Genomic DNA, 13,560 nt, shown 5'->3' with positions numbered 1-13,560 from the left:
TTGTTCTAATTTCATTTCTTGTACATATTATGTAAGTCTAGAAGACAGGGGAAAAGTCAGTCTATCAAAATCAAAGCAGCTTTTAATAGACAATGTAGAAGCAATTACTGTCTGGTTCTCAGGAAATCTCTCTTGTGCAAAAAACCAAAAAAAGAAAAAAGTTCTGTAAAAGGCTTTGTTTTACAAAAAAAAAAAAAAAAAAAACCAAAAAATACCTACCTGAATATTTTGGTACCGCTGGTTGAGGTTTGCTCCATTGTCCTCTGCTCTATTCAGTGCAATGTGCAATGTGCCAGCAGGAGAACTGGCAGAGCAGAAGAGCGGGATAGAAAAATTTGAATTCAGACAAACTTTGTAGTGAAATTCCTTTGGGAGTTCAAATGTGTAATTCTTCTGTTTTCAACTGATGGAGCAAAAATCTATTTAAAAGAAAAATCTAAAATTTCACTATCCTAAAGTTTTCCATCATTGAATAGTCAAGGCAGAGCTGGGCATAGTAAATGTAAACAATTCAATTCCTAGACATCCTATTCTATGTCTGTGATCTATCTTTATTTCCCTATTTTTATGTTGTGAGCATTACGTGGTTTGCAGTTAACTTGACAGAGTACCAATCAATATGCAGTTAGAGCAGGATCTTAAAGTATTATCACAGCAATTTATCCACAACCCACTTTCATGCCAATATAAGAAAACAAGTGGTTCTCCTTTCACAGAGGCAAAAAAATGATTGCATGCTTCAGTCCAGTGTTGACTTCCTAGTAAGTAGGTGCAGCAAGATAAAGCATAAGATACATTTCTGATGCAGAAATTCTTTAGTATAGAGTTTACTCCTTACTGAAAAACTATAGAATCAAAAAGTTTGGAAAAGACCTCTGAGATAATCAAGTGCAACTGTAAACCCGACATCACTGTGTTCACCACCAAACCATTTTCCCAAGTGCCACATCCAAACATGTTTTGAACACTTCCAGGGATGCTGATTCTGCCACTTCCTTGAGCAGCCCATTCCAATGCTCCACCACCTGTTCAGTGGATGGTGTTTGTGTCCTAATCAGTTTGCACTATCAAGGAAATTGCAGTGAATAATGGTCAAGTCTTTCAGACTTTTGTACAAAATTTGCATTAAACAGCCACTGGGTCTCGTTCACAGCCCTAGGATCAACATGAGAGCCTTATGCAGAGATTACTCTTGGGCAGAGTACAAAAGAAGTGTGAGTGTATCAGCCAAGACTGACTCAAACCCAAACTGAGATTCAGGGAGGCTGGTGACTTGCACCACTGAAGATTTAACTGTTCACTATCTTTCCCAAGGGTTTGATGCAAACTCAGATTTCATCCTTTTCCTTTCCCCAAGTTCTTCAGCCTCATATCCCTCCTTAATTATTGTCTCCTTAACTGTGACCAGGGAGGGAGTAACATGTTGCCTTCACAAACTCTTACAATTTGACCTTCAGGCCATGAAAATATTTATATGCATTTAGTACACTTTTAAAGGGTTTGAATACCTACTAAACCAGTGCTTGAAGTCAGGAGGGGAGCTGGAATACACCACTTTCTTTGGGCAAGCATTTCTATTTGCATTGACTAATTCTTCATGTTAATGGCATTTATTTCACCTCTGTGGCAGGCAGGCCTGTCACAGGTCCTTCTAAGACCTCACCAGGAGGACATCCAGGACTGGATCTGCATCCTCTCTTTCTTCCTGATCAAAGTTACAAGTGTCAGATCATTCTCCCTCCTGGTCCAGGTCAAACACAGCAGCAACTGGGACAAGGTTTCATGGTCATCACACCAGAACTAGAGGCAAGATCTCATCTACCAAACAATCCAAATTCTGCTGCTGCTGCTGTCAGTGAGATCCCACTGAGGTCAGGACTCAGCATGACGACTGAGCCAGGGCTCTCAAACAGTTCTCAACATCCATAGAGTATGTGTTGTAAGGAAACAAGTGCAAGGTCCTCAAAGGGAACAGTTTTACTCTGCAAGACATTAGTGCCATCTCCTGCTCAGTCCAGAACTGGACCCTCAAAGATTCAAAGAATCAAAGTGAGCAGTGCTACAGGACAGAGTTTGCTTTTCCTTCTTGCTCTGATTGGAGTACAGCAGAAGGAAGGGATTGTCTGAACAACAAGTTACAAGCCACCAGCTGTTTTGCCTGGCAGTTTGGGAGTAGGGGCCTAACAGACAACTTCCAAGACACAAATAACATTCTGGTGACCACTGCAGCAAAGCGGGGAACCCATATGTACTTACACAGCTCCTTTCCCAGTCCTCCTTCTCCTAAAGTACCCATTGTCTTACATTGTGTTTGTCACCTGGATTCTGTCATGCTTCTTTTGAAGGGGAAATCTGTTGATATATGTTGTGTTACATGATCCATCACAATTCCATGTAACGTAATCACAGACGTGAACCCACCAGGAGGTTTTATTTTACACTCAGCATGCAACTTTTGTTTCGATGGCTAGAAAAGCTATTAAATGGATAGTTTGAGGGAAGCCTCCACATGAAGGCTGGTATTTAGTCATCTGTATTTAGCAATGTATGTGCTTTGCAAACTGTTATGCTGCAGGCTAACATGTGAGGATATCTCTTGCAGACTTAAAAAGCAAACAAAAAACAAATTTGCCATAGTCTGCCAGGGTCTCCAATGTTGTTGTCTTTTCACAAATCCTAAATGGCAATATGTTTTGGAAACCAAAGCGAATTGTCTAAAATTTTGATGCATTTTATATATAAATCATGTCTATTTGTATGTGTAGACTGTTTTACCTGTTGACATCATTTTAGAGTCATTGTCTGTTTCAGCTAAGAAATATTTCTAATATCTTCCTTATTTCCAGGAACTATATGTTAATGTATGTGCAAATACCAGCTCATCAGACGGAGGAAGATGTAGAAGGAAATACTATGTGTTTATAAGGGCCACAGATGGCTTTTCTTAGGTATCAAGAGGAGACAAATAAGCAATTTTGATAAAGAGTACAATGGGATCTGAAGAGAATTTACCCTAAGAGGACTCATTTTGCAGAAAAGTGGAGCAAAATGTTTATTGCTGTCTCCAAACTCATGTTACCATGAGGAGCTGCTTGTATAGCTTGTCTGGTATTTCTTTCATACTAGGAACATAGTTTCATTCTCTGAGCCAACCTGCAATTTGAAAAAAATAAGTTATTTCTTTTATTTAGTGGCAGGTAGCTTGCCAAGTACCTTGATGAAGAAGTTATTGCCCATTACCTACAACCAGTATAGTCCCTTTCTATGTATTGCTCCAATGCTTTCAAATAGTGGGACAAAACCAGATTTTTCCCCCAGCTTTAACAGATTACACATCTTCATCTCCCAGTCTACAATCTCTGCCCCATACCATTAATCTATGTTCAGAACACAATGCCAAGCTCTTTACCCCTGAAAGCTCCCAGGCCAGCCCACACACCTGCCCCTGCACTCCAGCCAGTCCAAGTCTCTCACTCACCCTCTTCAAGCATTTAATTCTTCCTTACTCCTCTATGCATCCCTCAGTCCCGCAGGCCCTTTTCCTGACACCAGTCCAACCATCAAGTTGCTCTCTCCCCCAGCATGGAGACTGCCTATGCCCCAAGGGCCTCAGCAGAGGGGTCAGCAGTGGCCATGAATTAGCGCAGGACCAGTGATGGCTGGGTGCACAACTGGCCTGTGAAATGAGCTGCAATGCTGCTTGTTTGCCTCAAACATAAATGGTAGATATAGATATAGATATATTGCAATAAATAGATATAGATGAAGTTACAGTCAACTTTATGGTGAATATAAACTCTAAAATACCATATAGCCTTGATATAGGTACAGACATTAATTTTTTAACTTTGTTGCAAGTTACCATCTTATCTCATTTGTGTTTACAGCTCTAATGGGAAATCAGTTTCCTGGGCCCAGAACGAGAAAAGCAGCCGAGGAGCACACCTTTGGCAGCGGTTGTCAGTCCACATCAACAAAAAAGAGAACCCCAACCAGACTGCAGTGATCAAGCCTTTTTCTAAAAGCACAGATAGTAGCCGACACAGTAGCAGCGCTACATTTCCCGAGGCTAGTGCCAAAACGCTTTATGACGTTTCGGAAGCCGAAGAGCAATACCCAGCTCAGTACCGACCACAGACTCCCTCACCAATCAGCACCTTGAGCCACAGAACTGCCTCTGTCAGCCGAACAGAAGATGAAGCCCCTACCTTCCAGTCAGAACCTCCTCAGCGAAGTAGCTCCTCTCAAGGCTCCCTCATGGAGCAGATCAGCAGTGTCGTTACTCGCTTCACAGCCAATATCAGTGAGCTGAACTCTATGATGCTTTCAACATCTACCCCAGGGACAGTGGGGGCTGCTCCTCTCTGCTCTTCGTACCTGATTCCACGGGAAATCCAGCTCCCTACAACAATGACCACACTTGCAGAGATCCAACCACTTCCTGCCATTGAAGTCAATGGCGCTTCACAGTCTGCCAGGAAACCTTCAAATGACAGCATCAAAGAAGGCACTTCAGAGACCCCAACGGCCAAGCAAGACCTGGAGGAGTTGGTGGCTTTAACTCCTCCTTCTCCTTTTAGAGACTCCATCGATTCTGGAAGTGCATCTCCAAGCTCTCCAGCTTCTGAATCAGCTCTCTGCATCCCATCCTCCCCCAAATATGATACTCTGCTCATCAGAGATTATACTCAAAGTTCTTCTTCGCTGTGAATGTAGTTCAAGATGATGTTGGAGCTCAACAACTACAAGCAAGTAGTGAGGGGACAGCCAAGTCTACAAGATCTCCAGTGTTTACGCAGACAGAGGGAGAGGCATTGGGTCATCTTGTAAGGAATGGAAGGGAAGAAGATGAATCATTTGAGAGGCGGAAACATCAGATTAATTATGCTGATTTAAAGACAAAATGACTCTTGGCAGATTATCGTGGCCTTAAAAAAACATGGGCTTTTCAGAAACACTGAATCTATTTTTGAGGGCTTATAAGGAGTCTGTTAATCCAGTTACATACCAAGTGCTTTGCTTTAGTATCACAATGAACTGTGTGTACAATATAGGGGACAGGGGGGAACTAGATTGTAAACAACTGTACAATGGTTTGTTTGTTTACTCTGATCCCTTGCCCAGAAGTGAACCTTGATCTTTTATCAAGAATAGAAGACCAAACATTGAATGTACATTTTCTAACAGACTCAAATCTGGGACCAACATGTCAAGCTTTCTCTCTTTTTTTTTCTATGAAGATCACAAAAAGCAGTAATGTATGTTACTATGAAACTTTTTGCTGAAGAATATTGTGTCTGTGATACGTTACATATGGATAACACTAAGCTGAGGCTTTGCAGTGAGTGACTGCAATATGGAGGGCTTTACAAGTGACTTCTCAACCTACGCATTTGTTTATGAAATTCTCTTCTATCAGTATCAATTTTCAATTTGTTATCATTGGATTCACCTTCACAACAACAAAACCCAAGGAAGACTTCCTGACTATTTCACCATGTTGCCAACTAATATTGAAGTAGCAAAAAATATTTTCTGGAGTACTGTTTTGTAATTCCCTTACCAGGGCAAGTTGTTGAGATGAATATTCTCTTTCTAGCAGCACTATCAAGCTACATTATAGCTGCACTCCCTAGAGAAATTAATACATTTTTATGGACATCCTCATGATAATGTTACCAGTTTAAATACTTATTCAGACTCCCATCTTTGCTTATAACAAACAGGTAAACACCCTAAGGATTTTCTCCATCCTTTGACTGACAGAATTCTAGGATTCCAATTTGGATTATGACAAATGCTAACTATCAGTGGGAAAGGTTGTCATTATCTTAATTAATATACACACATAAATGGAAAAAACCCTGTGTCAAAGTCTGCTTAGAGGTGATTAAGCTACTCTTTAATAAGCAACAATTTTAAAATTTGTTTAGCTGCTGATGCCTTGCGGCTATGAACAGTGACAAAAAAAAATACATTCAAAGCAATACAGAGTAAAGGTTAAAACAAAGAAGACCTAATGAGATATGAACCAACAGAATCTTTGTTTCTTAGCAACTCACAGAAGAAACAAGGGGATTCCTCAAATTTTTTTCCTATATCATGGTAGTACATTTTAGTGCACTTCATACTGTCACAGCACTTTTTTAATACAGGCAGGGAAGAGTTTTAAAGTTTGAATAGTAGCTAAATAATTTTTGATAGGTGTAGTTACATAGAACTTGTAAGTCAGACCCTAAACGCACACTCTATTTGCTCTCTTCTTCATGACATAGCTGTCCTCAGGTGCCAAACTTTTATGGATTTGTTTTATTTTATTGAAGGATAGCATGAAGTGGTGAATAATGTACTTCAATTCAAAGTTGAGTTGATGTAGCCTTATATAGAAGACAGCCTCAAGGAAGGAAGCCTTGAAATAAGGCTGCTATATTTTATTTTCAAAACTTTTAGATCTTGCTTCTTCGAAGATAACAAATATTTTGTAATCAAATTCATACCTCCTTTTTCTCCCCTATGTTCAAAATAGCTATTGATCAAACAAGTAAAAGATGAAAGCACATTCACATCTTTTAGCAAAGAACATTTTCTATTCCTTTGGGATGCTTGTTTCACTATTATGTGTTGCGCCCAAATTTGCTGCTCAACAACATTTAAAAATGAAGAGTAATAGATTACTAAATCCAGCACTTCACAGAGATACTCTAATGACTCTAGAGTCAGGCAATGTTATCCAAATGCAGTCTGGGCATGCTTGTCTTGACAGATACAGTCATTTATCAGCTTTGCCTATAGCATGAACAGGCAGGTCACAAAACAGCTCTACTCCAGAAGGCAGATCCCTACACTAAGGCATGACTGAAGGTCTTTGTTGCCCATATGCAGTTCTTGCATCCTCGCATGACTGATCAGCACAGACTCAGTTCTGTGCAACTGCACGGTTCCCAGACTAGAGCTCAGTTTTGCCCTCTTGGTTCACAGTACTAGCATGTCTCATCATTCCCCAGCTGTCCATGTCTTCAGCAGAAAGCATCTTCTGTCACAGGTTACAACCCACATTTAAGAGAAAAGCATGTCCAATCAGTCTGTGATACAAAGATTCTTATTAGGGGAGTTTAGACCACTTAAATGTTGTTCATGGAAGACTTGTATGATAATATTTGTCTTCCATCAGTGCAATATTGTTCTAATATAGAGTATATTGAGATAACTAATGCGAACTTTGAAGGGATTCTATTACTACTTGTTCTCTTATACTTCAAACTATTGACCAATATTCTTACAAGAACATCCTCCACCTTGATCCTTCCCTAGCATTTTAGATCCCCTATAGTCTTTTCTTATGGTGGTGGACAATTAATAGAATTGTATTCCTGCTAAAATCTGTGGGTTTCACTGCACTGTGAAATAATCAACAGTGGAAATAAGGATTATATGACAAATGTAAAAATCTTTCCTTAAATACAAAACTCGTAAATAGGAGTGAAAAATAGAAACTGTCAAGCTCAGCATAAATATACCTCTTCTTCTCTGAAACTGCACCATAGTTATTGCTCAGAGCTTCCTGACAATGGTCATGTGTACTGTCATGACAGTTTGGGTGGGGTTGCACCATGTGCCCTGAATGCATGTTTTAAGAGCCTAAAACCTTAATGTTGTGCAACCCAAATTTTAAACCCTTTTGTTCACTATCACTTTCGGTGGAGTCACGTATCTTTTGCATATCTATCAGCCACAGCAGACATTTTAGTGGCACAAGGAACCACGGATGGACCCTGCTGAGATAGTATCCTCTTGGAGTCAGTCTATTTTTATTGAAAGATGGGCAACCTTAGAAGCATTTAAGGAAGGCAGAATCTTCTTTAATTGTGCAGACTGGAGCGCATCAATGTAATTTTTTATTACATGTTTGAATTTCAACAAAAGGAGGAAAAGTTTTGTGGAGAAGAAGGCAAAAATGGTGTAATGCCTCTAGTAATAATCCAAATGAGCCCAGTGGGAAATTTGCAAGAGTGGAAAGTTCTCTAGGAGAAGCCAGGGGGTTTGACATAAGAGAAAGAAAAATTATGAATGACAGACATCATGACTTCATTATGCTGTTTGTATGCTAAGCTCTTTAGGACATTAAGCTAGGGTGGAAAGGGTTTTCATATATAAATGCAAAAGTTACAATCATGAACACTTTTCAATCTAACTAAAGAATGTGCAAGTACCAATTGAATGGCTTGAAATTTACCTTCCAATATAGCGCTGCTGACACAAAGCAGCATTAAAGGAATTAAAGGATTTGAAACTACTGTCATTCTTGACCATATGGACCTCAAAAAAATCTCTTATTTCTTTTGTGCTTGAGGCCAGCCCTAAAGAGTGATGGTGTAATCACCTCTGGATCTATGCTTTTGAAATAAAGTGAGTCACTCTCAGGCCACTTGGAAAGGAGCCTTTGCAATACTGAAGAACTGTATTTTTAAATTGTCTCTGAAGAATGATTGCATGACTTTGAAGATGTGCTTCCTTGTACTTCTACCTGAACATTTGGTGCCTAGACTCATGCAAATACCTTAGACAAGAGATTTTTAGACCACAGTCCACAAATCATTTGTTGATCCTTCATGGAGCTTGGTAGATCACAAGGTGCTGGCTTCTTCCATTGATTTCCATCTACAAAAGTGAGATAGAAATTAAATGCTAATTCAAAAACTATTATAAGTTCTAAAAGCAAAAAAAGACAAAAAACTTTTGTTTGCTTGCATGTTTATTCAGTTGCTGTGTCTGTAAAAGGAAAACTTGTTAAAAACTGAGAGAATAAGCTATCAAAAGAGAGTACATGGGAAGCCCAATCCATGACTCTCACTCTGGATGACAGAGGAGTTCCCCTGCAAATGTTTTCTTCAGAGTGCAAGACCAAACTGAAAGACAGCATAGCTGTGGGAGTAAGTTCTGCAAAGAAAAGCGTGTAACCTTGTTATTCTGCCTAATACATCATTTATAAGGTGAGAGGATAAAAGATGACAGCAACAGACAGCATAAAAAAGAGTCAGTTCCTTAGGGAAATCAGAGCTCTATGATCAGGACTAGCAATGTGACCACGAATTTTGTATTGTATTGGAGACCAGTGTCAGGTCTGGTTTGGCTGACCCCAAAAAAGAGATTTTGGAGCCTGAAGTTAGGATTTCAGTAGAATTTAATACCTACACTTTAAACTCAAATTTAAAACACCTATTCAAATGCCAGCATCTAGCATATTATGTCTGTGTATGCTCAGAACTAACCTGACCATCACACATCTCAGGATCTTTGTACCTAACTCATGTTAAAACCCATCAAGGATGCAGAAAACACAAGAGAGTACACAGAATGCACTATACAGTTTTCTCTCTGGAAAGTGCTCCAATGACTCAGAGATGAGATACCCTCTATTCATTTCCCCAAGGTAGCTTCACAGGACAGGAACAAATTCAAGAGTATTGCAGTGGAAAAGGAACAGTGCAACCTTATAAGACATACACTGAATAAAATTGGAGCTCATATATGACCATTTAATATAAAATACTTTTAAAATTTCTAGAGCAGAGACAAGGCATTTTAACTCCAAAGAAGTGGAGGCAACTTTTTGTCTGTGTTACATATTGGCTAAAAAAAAATTAAATGCTCCTCTGAAAAATGTTTTTGTGACAGGAGGGAAGGATGTGACCTTAGATAAATTTTCATCTGCAGAAATATTGTCTTCCATCTGGAGTTCTCAGACCCCAACATAGAAAGGAGGGATTGAATCTTCTTGGATAGGTAAAGGAATTAAACTTGAATTTCTACTTCTCTGAGACTGCAGAAAAAGGGACTCATTTCATTTTCCTCCAGCCACCTTTTACAAAAGTGACCTGACCCACCTTGAAGCCATTGAAAATGTATAGATGTCTCCAGAAATTGATCCCAGAGGAAATTAGCATTTTCTGCATATTGCATTTGCATACCAGCTCAAATAGCGTATTTGTAGACATCTCTTTCCTTGTTGTGTTGCTTTCTTGGGCACTAACTCTTCTCACAAACTCCACAGAAAAGTTAGATATTTAACAAAAGGTCCTGACCTCCACACTAGAGCAAAAAGCTATGTATTACACTGAATAATTTAAGTGTTGAAGTCCTTTGTTGGCACTGGCCCTTAATCTATTTGGGTCAATGGAATCATTCCATATTAATATCCATATAAAGATAATCAAAGTTGGATAGTGGCCACTGAAGTCTAGATTTTGACTATTTGTTCTGCAGAAAATTATAATGACAGGATATTCTTCCCACTCTCTTTTGAATCAAACAGCAGGTGGATTTCACTAGGTTCATTCCTGAAGCTAGGCTTGGTAAATAGGTATTTCCTACTATTCATCTTTATCAGTCCTACTCTATCTGGTATCCCAATGGGAAAGTGATCCTCGAACTAAACATGTTAAGGGATGTGAGTGAACATGTCCAAAAATACCCAAGAGGTCACAGTTTTCTGGCAGTTTAATGAATTTCCAAAAACGAAGTCAATACTTTCCATGAACAAGAAAATCATTCATCTGGTACCCATTTCAGTGTGCATTTAATTTAGTAAAGACTGAAGTTGAATTACCTGAATTCACTTTTGCAGTGGTTTATTATTTTATCCTCAGTTCAAATATCTCCAATTGCCACCCACAATTTTATACTGTGAAAAGGAAAAGAGAAACAGGCCAGTGAAGCATAAAGGTAAGTAAAAAATTCATCTGGGTGATGAATTGGTGTATATGGCTGGTTTTGTCTCACCTGAGCAAAGACAGTATTAACAAACAATAAACAATAAAAAATTAAGTCACTCCAATCTGCCAAATGGGAACAAATATACTATGTATATTACATGTACTAATAGGATTATATGGCAGCTGCTGGTGGTATTTGTAATTAGAAATCTATATAGAATATAGATGTTTTAGAGAGATGGTGCCAATTCCAAAAGATTTATGTGGGCTACAAGTGCTTGTAATTATTTTTTTTAATTTGCTAATAACTTATGAAGAACTGATTTCAAACATTCTGTGACCGTTTGTTCTTTTCTATGTTGTTGCTGCTTATACTATTAAAACATAGAGAATGTAAAGTTATTATTTTGATGTGAACTTAAAAAGATTTTTCATAAAATTTAACATTTTTATCAGCTTTGGTTTGCTTTCTACCTGTACAAATGTAATTTATTTTAGCATTGAAGAATACACTTGCTTGTTTCTCAATTGTCTACATCATGTTATAGTTGGTGTTTATGTAGAGTCAGGTACTTTTTGAACAGTATTAAAAAGAATCTGTGATATGACTGAAAACTGGATTTTTTTTTTCTCCAGAACACTTACAACTATGTTTTCAGTGCATTTTTCTACAAACCACGTAGGCCTATGCACAAACCCTTGAATTATAATCTTTCTCTCTCTTTTACTCCTCCCTCTCAGTTGCTTTAAAGGATTAATTTAACATTAATGTTATCATAGTTACATAACATTCTAGTATAGATTGATCTTTGTCTTCTGAAGCACACACAATCTCATTGATGAGGCATATATAGATTTGAGAGAAAATAGAATATAGTCTAGTCTTGAGCAACAGAAAACAAAGCTCTTCCACTTGGAATCATACACCAAAACTTTTTTTTATAGGCGTCCTAAGAAACTACTTTACTCCTACAATTGTAGATTCACATCTCATCTTGAACTGCAAAAAAATATTAGAGAAAATTTTTATATCCTTTAACAAAATTGGTTTCTAGAATCCTCTAGAATTCTGCCTTTTTGACCACTAGGAATAAATGTCTTATGTCTGGCTACATTCTGTTTCCAGGCAATAGATTTTGCTATCTTCGTTGCTAAATACTAAATAAAAAAGAAACAAAAAAACAAAAAACCCCACCAAAACCAAAAACCAACCAACCAAACAAACAAAACCAACCAAACAAAAAACCAAAAACCAAACCAACCAAAAAACCAAACAAAAACACCCAAAACCAAACCAAAACAAACAAACAAAAAACCCCAATCAAAACACAACAAAGCCACTACTCAATAAACCTCAACCCATACAAAAAACCAACCTAAAAACTCCCCACGAAATCAAATCAAACCAAACCAAAAAACCAAACAAATAAACAAACAACAAATAAACCGTACAGAACAAAACCAACTTTCTAGTTTGGAAATCCTCTCCCTCCCATTCCAGAATCTGGGGTTTGTAATAGTCCTAATATTCTTACACAGACTAGCGTGAATTTGGAATAATTATACTGCATGCAGTGAAATGCAGAGTATGAAGTACAGCTCTCAGATAAAAGCCAATCATACACATTATTTTCTAAACACATCTCTAGAGATACTGCTGGAACAGTTTATTTGCTGTTGACAAAAATAAGGTGACTAATTCATAACACAATGGTAGGTAAAATGCCCTACTCAGCTGAAAAAACAATGTGAATTCATATCATGTCTTTGAGCCACCTAAAACTCTACCTCCCAAATTCCTTTAGCGTAGAAATCCACAGCAAGTAATTCAGTGAAATATACTGCTTTGTACCAAAAGAAGCATTGCAACTATCACAGTTTGAAGAGAAAGACTTTGAAAACCATGTGCAACATCTTGTTTCATTGCAGAATATTTTTAAAGCAGTGTCTGGAACACTAGATCAAGTTTGCTTTGCTTACAAGAACAGTTAATTTATGCCATGCTCTGTGGTGTTGTATTTTAGTTAAATGGTGTGCTCTGTCTCACCCCTTGAAAATGTACAGTTTACTCCAAGCTGCGATCCTCCCCTGCAGCACCATGTATCTGTAATCCCATTGGCCCAAGTCTTACTCAGCACACACTTTGAGTCTCCCTCTTATGCTGTGTGAGGAAGACCAAACTCTCTCTTGGCCCATTTTCTCCCAAGGCTCTCCCTCTGTCCCCGTCCCCCTTCCCCTCTTTTCCCTCAGAAACCATGCTGCTCCTGGGGGTGGGACCCCCAATAAACCCTCATCTAATCAGCACCCTCAGAAGCTGTGTGGAGTTTCCTTGTCTGTCTCCTGCTACCAGCAAACACACAGCTTAGGGGGCCCCCAGGGACTCCCCAGGGATCCCCCAAACGAGCAGCAACAATGCCCTGTGACCGCCTCTCAGCCATGTTTCTTCTGAGTTTCTGTTATCACTACAGAATGATGACATTTAGAAACTAATACACTAATAAATCCCATTCCAATATAAATCACAAATCAATGTTTACATTGATTAAAAGTAGAGGGGCACTATTCTAGAATACCTTCAGAAGTATCAGGGCAATTAGTAATGAGAAAAGCAAAAGTTCAGTTTCTTAAAAAGTTTGGAGTCTTATTTCTCTGTCTGTCTGGAGCTTTTTCTTTCCTTCATGTTTGGTCATTAATTGCTATTTAATATCAGAGAAGCCTTACTGCCAGTAGTGTCCTCCTCAGCTAAACTAATACATGGACTGGGTGCTCCTTTCCTTCTCACATCTTCTATCTGCTCACAGAACATTGGGAAAAGGGCTGGAATTTTAAGAACTGCAATCGCCTTTTG

At 38.6% G+C, this 13,560-nt stretch overlaps 1 protein-coding gene across 11 annotated transcripts in view; it reads left to right on the top strand.

Annotated features, from left to right (window-relative positions):
* GRM5 (glutamate metabotropic receptor 5) overlaps window positions 1–6,435 on the top strand; it is a 241,465-nt gene extending 235,030 nt beyond the window's left edge. For 10 of the 11 annotated variants that reach the window (XM_038158772.1, XM_038158791.1, XM_038158735.1 and 7 more), the window contains one exon: window positions 3,888–4,710. In XM_038158772.1, the coding sequence (XP_038014700.1) occupies window positions 3,888–4,710 (823 nt within the window). Of the gene's footprint in view, window positions 1–3,887 lie in introns of all 11 variants that reach the window. The other variant, XM_038158744.1, reaches the window with a different exon arrangement.
* Window positions 6,436–13,560: the final 7,125 nt, after the last annotated feature.

This window comes from Motacilla alba, chromosome 1, assembly GCF_015832195.1.
Source record: "Motacilla alba alba isolate MOTALB_02 chromosome 1, Motacilla_alba_V1.0_pri, whole genome shotgun sequence".
Taxonomy (NCBI): Eukaryota; Metazoa; Chordata; class Aves; order Passeriformes; family Motacillidae; genus Motacilla; species Motacilla alba.
This window is presented reverse-complemented; position numbering and strand designations above follow the sequence as displayed.